The sequence below is a fragment of the Doryrhamphus excisus genome, chromosome 1 (genome assembly GCF_030265055.1).
Source record: "Doryrhamphus excisus isolate RoL2022-K1 chromosome 1, RoL_Dexc_1.0, whole genome shotgun sequence".
NCBI classification, from domain to species: Eukaryota; Metazoa; Chordata; class Actinopteri; order Syngnathiformes; family Syngnathidae; genus Doryrhamphus; species Doryrhamphus excisus.
The window spans coordinates 14829880-14848274 of NC_080466.1; the positions used below are offsets into that span (position 1 = coordinate 14829880).

Sequence of the window (18395 nt, forward strand, 5' to 3'; positions counted from 1 at the left end):
ATGATGAACATTTTATTCGATTCATTATTTTATTCATTTATTTCGAATCACCGGATTCATTGTACACAACATCAGCAGGGTTGAGAAAACGACTTGTATAAAGTAACAGACGTGTACCCGAGAGCTAGCTTACCATATCAGTACATGTGAGCCACCTGCTCGTGTTTTCTGTTATGTCAGTGAACGCACCTCACCTGTGATTGGTGGATTGGAAAGTGCTGTCCTGGGGCGGAGAGAACGGTTTAAAAAAAAAAAAAAAAAAAAGACAGTCTCCAACTATTACTTCTCACTTTGCTTTCAAACACCAGACAATGTTTCATATTTCATATTTCAAGTCCACTTTTGGCTGAACATACGAGTCCACTTTCTGATGAGCTTGGAAGGTGCAGCCCACAAAGTTCTCCTCCATCACCTTCGACCAATTTATCGGAAAACCACGCTAGCTATGATTTCCCATCTCATCCCAGTCTCATCTTTATCTACTGCCCACGGCCGCTTTCCTCATCATGTCCTCATCCTGGACGGAGAGCTCAGTCAGCTTGCGGCCCAGTCTCTCGTGGAGGTCCAGGTACTTGGCCACGCAGCGGTCCAAGCACACACACTCGCCCTTGGTCAGCTCCGCCTCTTTGTAAAGCGGGGGGACACACTTCCTTTGGCAGGCGTTGGTCATCCTGGAAAGAATGGGGGACACTTGGTACAGCGGAATGTCAAATGCTATAATTTCCATGTTATTACGCAAGCTTTTCGGGGGTTTTGGGACCCCCTGAAATAGGTGGCTATTATATTGTTAAAATAACTATAATTCTAAATACACTAAAGAGGGCAACTTGGCCTGAGGTTGTTAAACATGTACTATAAAACAACATTTTGATGATATAATACTCCACAAATTATATTTAAACTGACTTGTACAGATATTAAATGTTTTATCATCATGTTTCCCACAGGAATGCAATCTATCGGTGGCAGTGGAGGTTTGTGGGAAAATTTTGAATACTTAGCCATGTCGCATGAGCAAAAAGTGAGTTTAGAACTCAGAATGAATGTTCTTCTGTCGCTTCTTTTTTAAACCACAAACAAACCAATGCAGAGAGTGACCCCTCTCTTCCTGCCTGTTTGGAGGCGGGACATGAAATCATAAAACCATGCACGTGAATATTCAGTCCGGCAAAATTATCCAGTTCATTTTCATTTATAGTGTGACTAATTACCATCATCCCAGGTTTAGTGCCCACAAGCCTTTTTGCTATGCTCTCCAAGGCTGATGGGATTTCTAGAATTGTTTATCCTGCCCTATTCACTATATGTTGACAGAAAAACATCCTCCACCATCAATACTACATTAAATTCTTATGGAGAAATAAAACAGAGTATATTAAGAGGAACACAATGATTAGAAAGGAGGATTCAATGCCAATGACTTTGAAACTCTCCAAACCATATGTTCAAAATCAAATGGGTCAAAAAAATGTCTGATGTGTGACAAAAGTCCTTGGTTTGTTTTTCCCCAACCTTGTGTTTGAAAATGTGGTGGCCTCAAGTTCCCGCTGACTTGTAATTTTAAATGTTCTAAGTTACCTATTAAGTTATCCCTTTTTCACAAGCAAGCACTGGATTCATGGACGTTCAAACACAATTTCTCTCCTCACAAATTGATTATATGGAATAACGGATACATTTTGCACAGAAACAAGTCCATTTTCCACAAACAAAACAAAAATAAATAAATAATAACAAATATATTTAAAAAAACAAGCCTTTTTCCTGACTGAAAACTCTTTCACGTTTTCATCTCGCGAGATCTGGTTACACTCGAATCTTATATGAACGCGTCGAAAGTGAAAATCCGGAGAAATATCCTTAGCCATTGGACTAATTTGCTTTATCAGCTTCAACACAGCTAGGAGGTGGATGTTTTATGCAGCCATTACCCAGAAACATCTAAATAGCTTGCATACACACTGGCAGAAATCATCTGAGTTAATGTTACAATGTTTACAATATTACAATGTATACTTGCATAACAGAGTAGTTTTAGATGACTAGCTACATATAGCCTAGCCTGACCACTCAAGCTAGCTCACGTTAGCTTGTCGGTACCTTACCGGTTGTACATATCAGCCATCATCTCCACTTCCAGCTCTGCCGCTAACTGCTGCGCTTTCATGGGATCCATGACAGTGTTGTAGTCCGGGACCTCTTCAACTACAAATAAAATGTCGTGGTTCTCTTACAGTGAAACGATGAGATTTCTCACCGGTGTTTCTCTATAACCTTCAGATAATACGTATACACGTGCAGTCTGTTACCGCCGCTGTTTCCGGTGTCAATAAAGTTGCATTCAAGTCAGGCTGGGAGACACAGCGCCCTCTGTTGTAATGTATTTGTTGTGTTCAATGGATGCCAACGATTGAGAAATAGCGTGCAAAAACCAAACAAGCTAACCCTATTTAGCATTTCCGTCCCGGTCCCCTTTAATTTTAATATTTTCCCGTATTTTAATTCGAACGATTTTTTTAAAAATCCCCTCCGGTTCTGCCAGAGGAACACAACTTCCGGTCCAACGTCAAATAAGGTTTATTTTAAATTTTAGGATACAAAAATACTTGGAATAATTCCAACAGACAACACAAAATATACAAAACAAACAGAGAACAATAAAAAATGGATGGAGGAACAGTTACGATATAAAAGTCTGTTTTTTTTTTTTATACAAAAGTTGCATAGCTGTGAATATTAAACTAAAACCCGAACAACAGACAGTACATGGAGACCGTCAATTCCTGACCTGTCATCCAATCACATCGATTTCATCCTCCTCTTCTGAGGTGACGTCGGTGTGATGGAGCGGATTAGAATTCTCACGCTGCCTGACGAGAGGCACTTTATCCGGAGAGCACCGCAGAACATCCACCTCCATTTCCTCGTCGTCTTGTTTGCAGACGGGGATCTCTGCTGACCTGGTGGCGGCGGGGTCCTGATCATTCGGGTGTGGACGTTCCTCGCCGTCACCGGGAGAGGAACCTTGGCTGTTGCCTGTGGTGCATAAAACAAACGCAAGGCATCTGAAGGCATCGTTTATCTTAAACACAGTAGATTTGGCGCTATCACCCCTAATATTTACCCAAATCCTCATGTCGGTTCTCACTCGATTTCAGATGAACATATTTGAAGTATAAACGTACAAATACTCGCCGCTAATAATGAAACATTATCAGTGAGGCGTTTAAAAACGTTCAATTATCATAACTACGTTGGCAGGAAAATGGACAAGGAAAAAAAAGGTACCCTGCTGGTGATTGTGATTATCAGGTGTCGTCTCAGCCGCCGTACTCTTCTCTGATGGAACCGGCATCACCGCCGCCGCCGTTTGGCTCGTACTTTGGCACTTCGGCTTCCCCGTGCCGTTGTCGGGCTCCATCTTGATTGAATGGTTCGGCTCCTTGGTTTGGCCCTTTGAAATGACGAGAGGGACGGTGGGGGTCTTTGGCGCCCACCCTCGTTTCCTCTTCAAGGGAGGGACTTTAGCGCGTCTTCTGGCTGTGGGTTTTCCATCCGAGGTGCTCTCTTGCGGCTCTGGAGTTCTTGTTCTTCTGGCGGCTCTCCTGGTCCTGACGCGAGCTTGGCTAGCGTTGGGAAGTCCGACGCTCCTGCTTTGGACTCCCTGGGAGGACATATTTCTTTCCTTTGCCAGGATGTTGTTTTGTGCCAAACTAACCGAACAGAACCTCATGCCTTGCTCAAGTTTGATCCCGTAATGGACTGAACCAGCAGCATCTGCTACATCGTCATCAGTGTGCACCCGCCGCTTTTTCGGAGATGCGGGACCGTCCTTCCCGACACCCTGTTTCCGTACCGCAGTTCTCTTCATCCTAGTAGGGTAGGACTTCCTTTCTGCGACAGTTTGGCACACACGGTTTGGAGGTGGTCTGCTCCAGGGTCTGCTCTGCTGATGGTCCAGGCATCGCATCGGCCTTGGGTTCCATCGAGGTGGCCTTTTGTGTTCCCCGTCAGCAAAAGGGAAATGTAGAAGTCCCGACTGCTCAGTGAGCCACGGGTTTGTCAACCAAGACAACTGCTGCTTGATGTCGGTGACGGGCTGATCGACTGCCAACGAGGTGAACGGGTCTATCGGAGAAAGGCACCTCGGAAGTCGCAAATCATCCACGCAGGGCAAGGAAAGCAAAGACCAGGGCTGGTTGTCATTTGGATTGGAAGCTAGAGCCGATAAGAAGCGCGGGTTCTGCGGAGGATGCTTGTCCTGGAATGACGAGTAGTGTCGATTCTGTACTCCCTCATCAGAACCCGGGACTAAAGCTGAGTCTGCAGAGCTTCTGTGGGGAATCAAACGGCTATGACAGGCCTCAATGTGGACCGAGCCATCGGTCTGCCCCACTGATTCCTCAGCGGAGAGATCCCCCGTCAGTCCTTGCTGACGGACCACCAGGCCACCGGGGTCGTAGCCTGGAACACGTTCACGGTCGAGCTGGTCCTGAGCTAAAGAAACAACACAAGCCAGGCGTTAGTCCAAGACCCCCGGTACTGGAGTACTGGCTTTGTGGGATGAACACAATACACAATATGGAACCAAGGAAATGACTCAAATTGCACCATGACAAGGAATGGGACATAACTAAATTGGATACTGTGTATGTCCAGTGCCCCCTTTTTGTTTTGAGTTTGTTTGTATTAATGTTGACGTTTTCATTCATTCATTTTCTACCACTTTGTTTAAAAAAAAAATTGAAAAAATAAAGTATATTTAAAAAACAAGGTGGCAGAAATGCTGGTTTTCTCCATTTTCTAATATTCATTCATTCATTCATTTTCTACCGCTTTTCCTCACGAGGGTCGCGGGGGTTGCTGGAGCCTATCCCAGCTGTCTTGGGGCGAGAGGCGGGGTACACCCTGGACTGGTCGCCAGCCAATCACAGGGCACATATAGACAAACAACCATTTTTCGGGCGAGCCAGCCAATCACAGGGCACATATAGACAAACAACCATTCACACTCACATTCATACCTATGGACAATTTGGAGTGGCTAATTAATCTAGCATGTTTTTGGAATGTGGGAGGAAACCGGAATACCCGGAGAAAACTCGCATGCACGGGGAGAACATGCAAACTCCACACAGAGATGGCCGAAGGTGGAATTGAACTCGGGTTTCCTAGCTGTGAGGTCTGTGCGCTAACCACTCGACCGCCCCCATTTTCTAATATGTGCTGTGTATTTATGTGAATTCATTTCTGCATCCCGAAATAAATAATTTTTTTTTTTTATTTTTTTTTTTTTAAAAAAGGTACAGTTTTGTGTTTTTGTGGACAAAATCAAACGTATCAGATTTGATGAAAATCGTTAATTAAAGACAGCCCTAGTACTGATACATATTTGGGCCTCCAGCAGGAGATTTGATGCCATCTCGCTCATAAAGCCATCATAATGGGGCCGTGTGTAGACTACTAAGGACGACACCTAAGCATAGACAGGATAATCAATTCATAAAAACTCCATAATGTCACCTCCCTCCTCTTATGGAGCGGGAATGGAAACAGGCCAGGCTAGCCGACTGTAGCCGTGTGTACGTGCGTGTGTGCTAGCGTGTTTACACCGTGTTGCTTTTCACCGCCTGCTGACGTAAGCCAGCGTTCTTAAATCACCTCTGTGTGCCGACGGCTGCTCGCTTTCAATCCCGAGGTTCCGCTCAGACGGGCATTGCGGTGCCGGTACATCAGCAAGCATCTTCCGGTGACCCGCCTCACCCTCTGGAACCCCCACGTTGGGCAGGATGTTCAGGCCCTTCATGATGTCCTCCAACATCTTCTCTAACTGCTCTTCGTATTCTCCTGCGGGGCCGTCACAGTCAAGCTGCTCCGGTTGGTGTGGGGGGGTGCGATGGCTGCGGTGTGATGGGTTAGGCGTGGCGTCGGGGCGGGATGGAGGTGTTGCGGACTTGGGGGGTGGATGGGCCGTGGAGGATGCGGGCTGGATGTCGGCCACTTCTTTCTGTTGGAGGTTGGAGTCTTCCTATGGAGAGATAATCACCGTTCTCATGAAATATAACTCCATATCACACTTTTCGATATCGATATAGTCTTTTCTGCCACATCCTGTGCCTGAAGGTGATTACAGAACAATTGTCATGATGCATCAATGTTTTGTAGTTCATGAGCAACATAATTCATACTTTCGTGCTGTGCACTACTTGGCAGATGGTGCTATTGAGACAAATAAAATACAAACGTTTGAATGAAACACCTAAACACTGCAATGAGACAAGTACCTACAAGCACATTGTGGTAGAACACGAAGCGAGCTTCCCCAGTTATCAAAGTTAGCAAGGAAGCTGGCTTCACTAAGCATTTTAGCTACTACACCGGTTTTAGAGCAGGGGTCTCAACCCGGGACCCGTGTTTCCCAGCAGTCATTACGTCACATTTATTATTAAGGGTGAAAAAAACATCCAAAGCTACAAAAGCGATTGCCCCCTAAAGCTAATAAGTTGAGCCACCCTTAGCGGCAACAACTGCAATCAAGCGTTTGTGATAACCTGCAATGAGTCTCTTAAAGCGCTGTGGAGGAATTTTTGGCCCACTCGACTTTGCAGAATTGTTGTCATTCGGCCACATTGGAGGCTTTTTAAAAAGGTCGTGCCAATTTTTCTGGCGGGCTTGCAGTTCTTTGGATGCTGTTGTGGGGTCTTTCGTGACCTCTTGTATGAGTTGTTGCTGCGCTCTTGGGGTCGTTTTGCATTTGGCCGGACACTCCTGGAAAGGTTCACCACTGTTCCAGGTTATCGTCATTTGTGGATAATGGCTCTCACTGTGGTTTGCTGGAGTCCCAAAGCTTTAGAAATAGCTAATAGATCTTAATTACTTTCTTTCTGGGGGAACAAAAAACTGCATTTTGTGTTCAATTGTGTTGTCATTGACTAATGTTTAAATTTGTCTGATGATCTGAAACATTTAAGAACATTCAAGAAATCAGGAAGAGGGTAAACATCAACATGACGTTGTTCTCCATGGAAGCTAGCATGATCCAGTCCTTACACAGCAACTCTACAATGCAGTCATACGTAGAGTATCGACAATACGTGTTATTGGTATGTGATTTGTTTCTCTTACCTGAGACAAGGAAGCAAACGACATCGTCTGCTCATCTTCTTGCATGGACACCACTTCCCATGTGTGTCCTTTTGTCTTGCTCTTGTTCCTCCTCAGCGTCACCTAGACGACAAATCCCAGATGACATGCGATTACGTGAGCAGGGTCATCCCCTCACCGCTTTGCGCTTCAAATTTCGCAACTTGACTCGATCACGGTTTTTCGAAACATACTAATAAATGTGAGGTGAAAACACATTTAGGGACATGTGATATGTAGTATTTTACTGTTACATTGAGGGGACAACAGCCACCGCAGGAAGTACTGTACAGAAACCTGACGTTAAAAAAAAAAAAGGAAAAACAATTAACTTTACAGATGCTAACACACATGAGTCTAATTGAGATCATATTTTCGGGCATTAACTCTACTATATTGGGTTATAGGAGTATAAAGGTGACTATAGGGGTGTTATTTCATGTCTAATAACGCTAAAAAACATATTTAGAAGGTCGGAAAATTTGGTGTCAAATGACAAAAATAGGTGTCATTTTACAAGAATGAAATCTAACTATTAAGAGAAAACAGTATTTTTTAATCATAAAAAAACAGCAGAAATTGGGGAAAAAAAGCATTGTACTAAAAGGCCATGCAGTTTTTTTCTTCAAATATATAAAACTTCTTAGCATATCTTATAAAATATCAAAAAAAATATGGAAAAACTTGGGCACACCCCTGGGCTCTGTATTCATGCCACTCTACAAGTGTAGCTAAATTTCTGCTCTTATTGGACGCTTTTGGAGACGCTAAATGTGAACGCATGTATCTCCCCCCTCAAGCCGCAGTTTTGACACCCCTGCTACCTTTCCTCACCTTGACAGAAATCTGCTTCTTGTGCAACTGCTCCATCTTGGCCAGGTTCTTCTTTGCGATATTGGCGGACCTCCTCGGTGCCGAGTTGGCATTTTCATCTTCCGGCATGTTCTCGCCACCCGTGTCTTGCCCACCTCGAGTCGGCACACGGCCGGAATCAGTAGATGCATCATGGGAGATGTTTGTATTTGAGGTGGGATGCGTTATAGACTGGTGCAAGTCTGGCAGGATGCTTTGGGGTGGAACAGTGACACGCTCTGGGGTCAGAGGTTGATTTTCCCACTGGGCCTCCGTAGATACAGGACTCCTATTTTCCACAGCATCTCTCACGCGGGCCTGCACTTGTGCATCTCGCATTTCAATCTCTCTGGGTTCCACCTCCTTTCTGGTCCCGCGTCTTTCCACAAGGGGTGTCATCCCAAACTTGTGGACGGCAGCCATCACATCCTTCGCATCCCTTTCGTTCACCTGCACTTCTCCCGAGTAGAGGAGACCGACCATCTTCAGTAGGGTGTGGGTGTTCAGACCGTGAAGTGGGAGCCGGCGCTTCTGTCCGAAAGGAGGGGACGGGGTGGCTGCTAACTGCTGAGACAGGTATGGGCTCAGTGCTGCTAGGACACAGCTGTGGACGGGTACGGAGATACCTGACACAAGATGAGAAAAGGCTTTAAAGTTCAGTCAATGTGTTCTTTTTTTGTTTGTTTTTGTAGGCCTGTCACGACAATCAATAAATAGATTAACTGCATGATGTCATTAAAATATAAGGTGTACCAGCGAATGAGAGTACATTTTGGTGCATCGAGAATATATACTTTGACTCATTTAAAGTAAACTGCATATTTAGCGCAACATTGTATATGCAAATGAGTCTCCATTGACACACAATGACGTTCGTTTTCCAATATTCACTGATTGAGAATTGGAAATATTGTAATTGTAAGTTTTGCTAAAGCAACATTTTCATTTTGATTGGGGTGTTTTTGTTTGTTCATTTTATAGCCACGGGAAAAAATGACGAATTTTATAAAGAGCTAGCAAACGTTTTGTGTTATTTCGCGTTACTTCCGTACTCAGAGGATGCTTGCGGTGGAACTTCAAATTAAGAGCAGTAAATCTTTGACTTTCTGATATGACTGTTTACTTAGAGGACAACCAGTGCTCACAAGGTAAAGAACCCGATGTATAACTAATCAAAAGTATTTCCTTTCGAGCACCAGTACTCAAATAGATGAGTTTCTAGCAACAAACACAGACTCGGACCGGATGTTATTTTATTGTCAAAAGACGAGCCGAATAATCACCACTGAATTGAAAACGTGTTCCTATAGTTAATAGTATCACGTTAAACCTGTACAATCGTGTGGAAATTAATGCGCAAAGCCATTATTATGCCATATATTATCATTACAATCGTGGAAAAAAAGTCTAAAAATAATGTTGACAATAATAGTGTTTATCAGCAATGACAATTATCATCCAGCAAAGTGTTATTATCGTGACAGACCTAAAGTGGTTGTGGTGTTTTTTTATTGGCCTCACCCTCAGTTTGCAAAAGTGCATCGCAGAACTGTGCACTGTTTTGCTGCCTCTGGAGCTCTTCAAGAAGCTTCACACCGAATTCCCGCAATTGGAATAACTGCATGCTTGCACTGCAATCTTCGTGGAATTCAAATGACACAGCCATCATCTTATGTTTCCAAGCTAATGCTAGCTTATAATGAAGCGACGCTGTAAGCAGGTGCAATGGCGTTCACGTTTGCTACACGTGACTGAACGCTGAACGCTGCCAAAGTCAGTTACAAACATTTTTCTTTTAAAGTGGAGCAACAAGTTCCGATTAATGGATAGTCCAGAAAAATAAATAAAATGGCGAACTTTAACGTTGGGAAACTTCACATTGATGAAAACTTTCAACTACAGTGTGGCTAACACTGTGCTAACAGCTAGCAAAATGACTTACCGATGTTATATTCCTTGTGTCGCTTGCTTTTAAATACAAAATTCTAAGAAGTGGTTCCCCAAACCTGTTATGATGTTCAACACTACTGATATCGTGGTGAATTAGTGGTGTGTCGGTCATGAACGAACGGGTAAAAAGAACTAGTTCTTTTTTTGTGAAAGGAATGAACGAGGTCACCGCCCCTAAATTACCCGTTCAGTCGCAAATGCTTTTTTTCTGGAGAGTCAGTTCATCGTTCCTTTTTGCAGGGCGGGACTATCTGCGTGATTGCCTGTCTTAGCCTATCGTAGCGCCTCGCTCTGTGGATGGGTGGGGTTAGGTGATTGAAAGACCGAGACCGACCGAAATGAACGGATCTTTTTACTGAATGAAACGGTTCACTGAAATGAACCGTTTTGCCCACCACCAATGGCAATACACAGAAGCTCAAATCTGATTAACGCAAAAAACAACACTACTGCGAGCAGATAATGAACTGTTTTGGATAAATTTATAACATTTAATGTACCAAATAGTAGAATCTATCTGCTTTTGACAGTGTTTAGGTAGTACTCTAAATAAAGACAGGGTGTCAAACTACTTTTAAGTTGTTTATTTGTGGGCTGCTTGTAGAAAAGTAGCACCTTTATACACTGTATAAAATTAGCTGCTGGTTTTCCGGGCTCTCTTGAAATACACAGTTGGCAGCGGGGACATTATTTGACGTAAAAGGAAAAACAATCAATTCACAGCAACCAAGAAACCAAAATGTCAATCGGGGGGGGGGGGGTTGTTTACATTTAGTTATTATAATAATCAATGTACACATCGGGGTGGTTTCGTGTTAGTGCACGTCACATCAGCATGAAACATAAGTTAAGAACACAAAAATCAGAAACAATTTAAATAGTGGGTGCAGCTGTCTAAGGCATCTTTCATTCAATAGAAAAAACATCTAGAGCAGGAACGAAGCTATACAAAGTCACATTATATTTGCATCCATACACACTGTACAATGTCCTTTTTCCTTCGGGCCAAGCACAGCACGGGCAGCATGTCCTACACCGAGTACACTGCAAATACAACAGGAAGTATACAAACATAAATATGAGCAGGTTCCGCATCTCCCTCCCGCACCTTGTGTCATCGAGCACAGAGAAAAGCAAAGTGACGTGAAGTCATTGTGACTCTTTGGGGCACACGGACAAGCGCTGTTTGGACTTGGTGTGGAATTAAAGCTATCAAATAGCAAGTGACCGCAGGCCTGCTTTGCGTCCTGTATTGTGATTGTCACAACAAGTCAACCGATATTCGGATTTATGTTTGCAAATGTCTGCCCGCCTTCCGATAGCTTATGCGCACCAGTCAAAGCGTGGCTGTTTAAGTGATACGACACTGAAACACTTGAGGTAAACGGACTTCTTGCAGCTCACAGAAGCGGTTTGAAGTGGTTAAATGTCTGACTGTACAGCAACAATGTACAGGCTAATACTGGCAACGTCTACAGTAGGATATACAGTGGGTAAGTATTGAACACCGTTTTTTTCCTCAGCGCTGTAAATATATCGTTTAAAATGCATGTCACTCCCTTGAAAGAAAGCTGACCTGGTCATCTACGCCCCCCCGCAGTGCTCTTTGGAACATTCAGAAGTTTAGATATCTTTCTCTACACAAACCATCAGCACGGTTTTGCATTAATAAGGACGCTTTATGTGGGACTGAACCAGCTGATTTAATTTACACTAACGAGGGGCAGCAGGATGGCTTGGGAATTTCATTGTTTCAGATGTTTTTTCCATGCCTTTATGCACTTCTCTTTGTCTCTTATTATGAGAGGGGAAGCTTTTGGAGCGGAATATAATCTAATAATTACAACAGGCACTTTTATTGCAAATGTTGAGCCAAAATCGGAGGATGTCAAGCTAGGGGGATGATAATAACGGCTGTCTCAATTATGTTTTTTTTCCCCTTTCCCAGTTCAAACCGGAAGCCTACAAATAGTGGGGATCTACTGTAAGTTATTTACGACAGCTGGTGAAAAATTCTTGTCAATAGGACCTATATTTAATAAGAAAAATGATGATGTGTACAATATTGAATTTACCTGCTGTATAATCTTCAACTCGGTCAAAGGAATCTGACTGGTATTTGAAAACACATGTAAATACCAGTCAAACCACCAAGGAAGATAAACACACCAGGACTCGTCCCGCTAAAAAGGCAAAGAGACGTCCTCTGTTATTTCCTAAATCTTTGTTTCAGGTTATAAAGAGCAGCTTTTCCAATTTCTCCTCCATGAAGTCTTAAATAAATTTGAATGCCCCTCTCATGTCTGCATTCATTCCCAAATAGCATTCCATACCTCCATGCTTCTTCCTTGCGTGTCTACACGCAGTCACCATGGCAACGCAGCTGATCTTCATTCATGATTGGCAGCTTTTAAAAAGGCACCAAACAGGATGTTCCCGCTGCCGCCTTTGTAACTGCGTTCAATGCGGGAGAAGACACCGACTTCCCTGGACAGATGATTATATCGCCGTGAGCCACAGACACAGGTAACCGACTCAGGTACAAATATCATTTCAGGTCACAAGTTCGCTTTAGATGCTTCGGAGCAGAACATGCTGGAGAACATGTACGGCTTATCTCGGCTCGGGAATGGTTTAGCCTGGCTTGGTATGTATGAAGTGGCTGTACGCGGATGCTTTAAAATAACAGTTAAAAACGTGTGGTGTCCAGGCTGTTTTTGTTCTCCACCTCGAAACCCTACTGGATGGAATGGAGGGAACTTGAGAGTGGAGTCATTGGAGTTGCTGCTGTGTACCATCTTTGTCCACAAGGATCCATAAATAAGCAGCAGAGTGGGTCATCTGCACTCTCCGGGCCAGTCACCGCCGAGCAGAGCAAGGTTATATGGATCCTCTCAAATCCACCAGGAGGGCTTTTGTTTCTAATCATGCTACACAGAGTCCCAGTGGGGATGTGTGGGAGGGCGTGGGATGTCCCATTATGGGACAAGTCACAAACTCCCCTCAGTGTCGAGCTGGCGAGTTTGTCCGCATTCAGTCCGGAGTCTTCTCACAGGTTCTTGGTGTTTATGTGAGTCTTGTAATGCTTCGTCAGGTGGTCGCTCCTCATGAAGCGTTTCTGACACTGAGAACACTCGAAGCGTTTGTCTCCTGCAAGCACACAACACACACACACAGGCATGAAAAAAAAAAAAAAAAAGCTCTCGCCAAAAGGCAGTACAGGAGCATCATACCCGTGTGCGTCCGGGCGTGCCGCTGCAGCTCGTCGCTGCGTGTGAAACGCTTCCCGCAGAACACCCAGTTGCAGACAAAGGGACGCTCCCCCGTGTGCAGACGGACGTGAGCTCGGAGGAGCGACGTCTTCCGGAACGTCTTTTCGCAGCCGGGAACGTGACAGATGTGCTTTCTCTTGCCCACGTCGCCCGGCCTGCACGTAGAGGAACAGAGCGTGGCGGTTACAGGTAATTTCGTGACAGGCGACAGGTCACACTAGCCAATAACAGGCCTGAAGAAAGCCATAAGTGGAAAAGGTTCAATAACTCCAAAGGGGAATGGAGGAATCAAAACAGTGGACTTACTCCTTCCTCACTCCTCAACATCCTCACACTGAAAAGAACTTTCACTAATCTCGTGACTCAAAACCTGGATGACATCACCTCCATGATGATGCAATAATAAAAAGACTAACGCTAACCTCTTGTCTAGGTCTTTACAGTTGGGGCAGGTGCACGCCATGCGTCGCTTCCTCTCCCCCGTGTGGCTGGGTAGCTCCAGTGTGAGCGTCTGGTCCATGTGGATGGTGGACTGGCCCTGCGCTGCCGCCAGCTGCAGGCCCCCACCCTGAACGGTCTGTACCGTCAAGTGCTGCTGGCCTGGCAAACAAACACACACACACACACACACACACAACATGACATGCACACCGTCAAGTAAAGTCAACTTTATTTACATAGCCCTGAATGACAAAACAGCACCAAAAGGCTTTACAAGCTGAGGACGATACACGACGATACACCCCTGAACTGCCGCAGAAGGGGGGAATCCCCCTTCCAGGATGACCAAGCTGCCATGACTTTTATTTTGAAGGCTGAGTATTTCCTCACCTCCACGTCATGCAAGAACTTCACGTCTGTGTTAAAACGTCATGCGAGAACTTCACGTCTGTGTCAGAACGTCATGTTGAAACTTCCCTTCTGTGTTAGAACGTCATGCGAGAATTTCACTTCTGTGTTACAATGTCATGCGGGAACTTCACTTCTGTGTTACAACGTCATGCGGGAACTTCACTTCTGTGTTACAACGTCATGCGAGAACTTCTTTTCTGTGTTAGAACATCATGCGAGAACTTCTTTTCTGTGTTAGAACATCATGCGAGAACTTCTTTTCTGTGTTAGAACATCATGCGAGAACTTCTTTTCTGTGTTAGAACGTCATGCGAGAACTTCTTTTCTGTGTTAGAACGTCATGCGAGAACTTCTTTTTTGTGTTAGAACGTCATGCGAGAACTTCTTTTCTGTGTTAGAACGTCATGCGAGAACTTCTTTTCTGTGTTAGAACGTCATGTGAGAACTTCACTTCTATGTCAGAACGTCATGCGAGAACTTCACTTCTGTGTTAGAACATCATGCGAGAACTTCCCTTCTGTGTTAGAACATCATGCGAGAACTTCCCTTCTGTGTTAGAACATGATGCGAGAACTTCCCTTCTGTGTTAGAACATGATGCGAGAACGTCCCTTCTGTGTTAGAACGTCATGCGAGAACGTCCCTTCTGTGTTAGAACGTCATGAGAGAACGTCCCTTCTGTGTTAGAACGTCATGAGAGAACTTCCCTTCTGTGTTAGAACGTCATGAGAGAACTTCCCTTCTGTGTTAGAACGTCATGAGAGAACTTCACTTCTATGTCAGAACGTCATGTGAGAACTTCACTTCTATGTCAGAACGTCATGTGAGAACTTCACTTCTATGTCAGAACGTCATGTGAGAACTTCACTTCTATGTTAGAACGTCATGCGAGAACTTCACTTCTGTGTTAGAACGTCATGCGAGAACTTCATGTATGTGTTAGAACGTCATGTGAGAACTTCCCCTCTATGGAAAACTTTGCGTTTCCTCACCTCCTGCGTTAGTGATGGTTACAGGAACTCCCTGAACTTGGACGCCATTGATGCTTATGGTCTGCACTGCCTGTGCCGCCGAGGACATCTGCGACGTATTCAACGGCATCATCCCCCCCGCGGGCGCAATCTTTGCCAGAGTCCGCTCCTTCCGCACCCCTGTCTGTGTCCTCTTGGTGCCAGCTACCGGCAAGGCGGGGGCAGCGGTGGTTGTTACGGGAGTCGTGGGGGTTGTTGCCGTGGAAACCGCATCCTGGAGTTGGACAGACCGCCACTCGCCGGCCCCTGTCTTGAAGAGGATCTGACAAAGGCGACATTTGATGTCAAAACAACATTTTGGGTCATGCGGATAGAACACCAGCAAACACGGCAGGCAAGAAGCAAATAGAAGGTTAGAAGGTCTGCTGAACCTGTGTCGGTGCCTCTTGTGACGCCACCTGCAGGCCAGAGGAGGTCGATGACTGTCTCTGCGGGACCTGCGGCAACGAGGCAGAGGCAGCTTGAACCACTTTCAGAGCCTGCTGAGGGATCTGGACCACCTGAGAATCCTGTTTGGGCGGCACCAGCTGCACCTGCTGGACCACAGCCGGCTGGCCTGGACTCTGCAGGATCAGCAGGTTGTTACCCGCCTGCGCACACACACACACACACACAAATAGGTCATCCATCAAGGTCATCCATCAACTACCACGTCTGCTCATGAGACAGAACAGGAAGTGAAGAGCGTTTGGCGTGTTGCTGCACCTGAATGATGTTGTCTCCCGTTTCTATCAGGATGGTCTCCATCTGGTCCGGGGGCGGGGAGGGGGCCTGCGGCAGAGGCGGAGGAGGAGCTGCAGGTGTAGCCTGAGCAGCCAGCACCACTTTCTTCTTCCTCCCTCGTCGCGCCTTTCCCGCAGCAGTGGGGGCGGCCGCTGTCTCAGTTACGATCTGAGCCCCACCCACTTCTCCTGTCGCCACGTTGATGGGCAGCGTGAGTCCACCTGGCAGCTGCACCATGTTAGCGGCAGTGATGGCGGCGTTTGACTTCTTCACTTTGGGCGAGGGCTTGATGGCGACAGTTTTCTGCGTTGGGACAGGGGCGGTGGCGGGGGTAGAGGTCGCCGGGGCTGGTACCGACATGGGGGTGGTGATGATAGCCTGATTGGTACCCGGTATGAGCTGGATCTGGCCCCCCTGCGGCATCACCTGGATGGTCTGAGCGCCCTGGATCTGCGGCATCACCTGGTATTGGATGTTACCGGGGGCCTGGGGGCTGGGATGTGCCGGGCTCTGCTGGATGGTGAGCACGATCGGGCTGCCGGGGGTCGTGGCGCCCAGGCCAGTGGGAAGCTGGATGACATTGCCCTTTGCTTGCAAGAAGCTCAGGTTTTTAGGAGGGGCGGGTGCAATGGGCGCCGGTTTGATGGGCAGCAGGCGACGAGGCTGCGGCCCGGATGGGGGGGTGCTGACAGGGGCTTGAGCAGCAGGGGGTCCGATCTTACTGCAGGTGGCAGCCAGCAGGGCCAGAGGAGACGGCTGACTGTCCTGTACACGCACAATTAAATGAAAGCCATTATTATTGTATCTAAGCTTTTGACAACAGTCACAGTTTAACCCTGGAACTGACCTGATATGTTCCACTGTAGTTTACTATCTTATAGACATTACACAAATATTATTCATTCATTCATTCATTTTCTGCCGCTTTTCCTCACGAGGGTCGCGGGGGTGCTGGAGCCTATCCCAGCTGTCTTCAGGCGAGAGGCGGCATACACCCTGGACTGGTCGCCAGCCAATCACAGGGCACATATAGACAAACAACCATTCACACTCACATTCATACCTATGAAGAGAACATGCAAACTCCACACAGAGATGGCCGAGGGTGGAATTGAACCCTGGTCTCCTAGCTGTGAGGTCTGCGTGCTAACCACTCGACCGCCGTGCAGCCCCTACACAAATATTACTCGACCAAATAATTGAACAATCAACACAAACAATATGCGGTTGTAACTCACTTGTGTGGTGGTGGTGGTGGAAGGCTGAAGATATTCACTGGGACTGACAGCAACGACGGTGGCCATGTTGTCCTTTGACACTGGAACACACAAGGCACCAAACTGAAACTGGAACACTATGACAATTACAATACACACACATACACTAAAGATACGAAGATGCAAAGCTAGTTTGAACGAAACGAGCAGTTGCCATGAACTTTTAAAGACATGCTGCTGATTAATCATAATACACACTATCAATGAAAACATGACGTAAACAATCAATCCAATAAGAGTTGGAAATGTGATATATAAAAAATACTGATGCTCACTTTGGTTTGCTACTGTATTGTGGCATCCTGAAGTGTTACATTGTGATAGCAAATGTCAGTGTGTTTGTTTGCTGGAACTTTTCAATTGAATGTCATTGGATTGTGCTAGCTTTCCGATTAAATCAATACAACAACTGTCGGCCAAAAGTCAACAGGCAAAAGGTCTGCAATGTGCAACACAAATAATAAACATGACAACGATTCAGGAAAAATGGCTTGACTAAGAAGTCTTGGTGAATATAGATAACAAATGAAAACGCATTATTTTAAAAAGCTGGTTTGTTTGTGCTCAGGTTAGCACTAGCACAGCGGCTAGCCTAAGCTGATTTACTGCTGTGCAGCTTAGTTTTAAATGGGGAAACAAGCCCGCGGGGACCGTTACAGCTGAACGTATATAACTTTTTGATTCATAATATCATAATAGCTAAGGCGAGGAGATGTTTGTCTTACATTAGGAGAAGAAGTGAACGAAGAGGGGCTAGCATGATGTTGTTAGCGCTGAGCGAGTTGAACTCTTTGATAGCCTCACAGAAAAAGGAAAGCCTCTTCCGGAAGTGCGACGTTTTTTCCTTCACACAGCTGCGCAAGCCCGCCTATCACTGCCGTCCTCTTACCACCGAACCGTTCCGTGTGTTTCCGCGCCACGAAAATACGATGTTTTACCTAGCTGAATGCAATATAAACATCAATGTTTAAATTCCTACCCACCGCTCATGACGACATTCGCTGTCCGTGAGCCTTGAACACCGAGCCCCTGGAGGTATCCGCCCGCCCGGTCTGCACCAATGCACGTACAAGGCACAGTTGATTGACGGCTGTTGCTACCAATTGCTTTGAGGTGTCTTGGTGATTGAGCTTAAACTCAACAAATCGTAATACAGCATTTGGGTACGTCAATCGATGGATGCAAGCTCCACCAATAGAATTCTGAGCTGTTGCCCTAAGAGGGCGTTTCTAAGACTATTGTCCCTTATAGCTATACGGCCTATTACAGCAGGGAATCAGTTTGACTGACGTGTCA

At 45.6% G+C, this 18395-nt stretch overlaps 3 protein-coding genes across 10 annotated transcripts; all 3 read right to left on the bottom strand.

Annotated features, from left to right (window-relative positions):
- Window positions 1–50: 50 nt before the first annotated feature.
- On the bottom strand, window positions 51–2339 carry timm10 (translocase of inner mitochondrial membrane 10 homolog (yeast)). The gene is made up of 2 exons (XM_058074739.1): window positions 2106–2339; window positions 51–671 (listed from the first exon to the last, which is right to left on the bottom strand). The coding sequence occupies exons 1-2, from the start codon at window positions 2174–2176 to the stop codon at window positions 476–478; spliced, it is 267 nt and encodes an 88-aa protein (XP_057930722.1). The 5' UTR covers window positions 2177–2339; the 3' UTR covers window positions 51–475.
- A 203-nt stretch (window positions 2340–2542) lies between these two features.
- On the bottom strand, window positions 2543–10103 carry LOC131131811 (uncharacterized). Of its 2 annotated transcripts, XM_058076720.1 has the most exons (7): window positions 9938–10103; window positions 9517–9633; window positions 7978–8621; window positions 7126–7227; window positions 5662–6028; window positions 3289–4497; window positions 2543–3036 (listed from the first exon to the last, which is right to left on the bottom strand). In XM_058076720.1, the coding sequence occupies exons 2-7, from the start codon at window positions 9617–9619 to the stop codon at window positions 2792–2794; spliced, it is 2670 nt and encodes an 889-aa protein (XP_057932703.1). In that variant the 5' UTR covers window positions 9620–9633; window positions 9938–10103; the 3' UTR covers window positions 2543–2791. The 2 variants fall into 2 exon arrangements, with proteins under 2 accessions (XP_057932703.1, XP_057932713.1); XM_058076730.1 differs by lacking the exon at window positions 9517–9633 and having other exon boundaries at window positions 2544–3036; window positions 9938–10098.
- A 411-nt stretch (window positions 10104–10514) lies between these two features.
- On the bottom strand, window positions 10515–18163 carry sp2 (sp2 transcription factor). Of its 7 annotated transcripts, XR_009132357.1 has the most exons (10): window positions 18083–18163; window positions 17061–17140; window positions 15805–16587; window positions 15471–15689; window positions 15061–15361; window positions 13640–13817; window positions 13179–13372; window positions 12279–13095; window positions 12021–12128; window positions 10515–10989 (listed from the first exon to the last, which is right to left on the bottom strand). XR_009132357.1 is itself a non-coding variant. In XM_058090246.1 (9 exons), the coding sequence occupies exons 1-9, from the start codon at window positions 18087–18089 to the stop codon at window positions 12995–12997; spliced, it is 1800 nt and encodes a 599-aa protein (XP_057946229.1). In that variant the 5' UTR covers window positions 18090–18163; the 3' UTR covers window positions 10515–12994. The 7 variants fall into 7 exon arrangements, 3 of the variants coding, with proteins under 3 accessions (XP_057946229.1, XP_057946196.1, XP_057946220.1); XR_009132356.1 differs by lacking the exon at window positions 12021–12128; XR_009132352.1 differs by having other exon boundaries at window positions 10515–12128.
- Window positions 18164–18395: the final 232 nt, after the last annotated feature.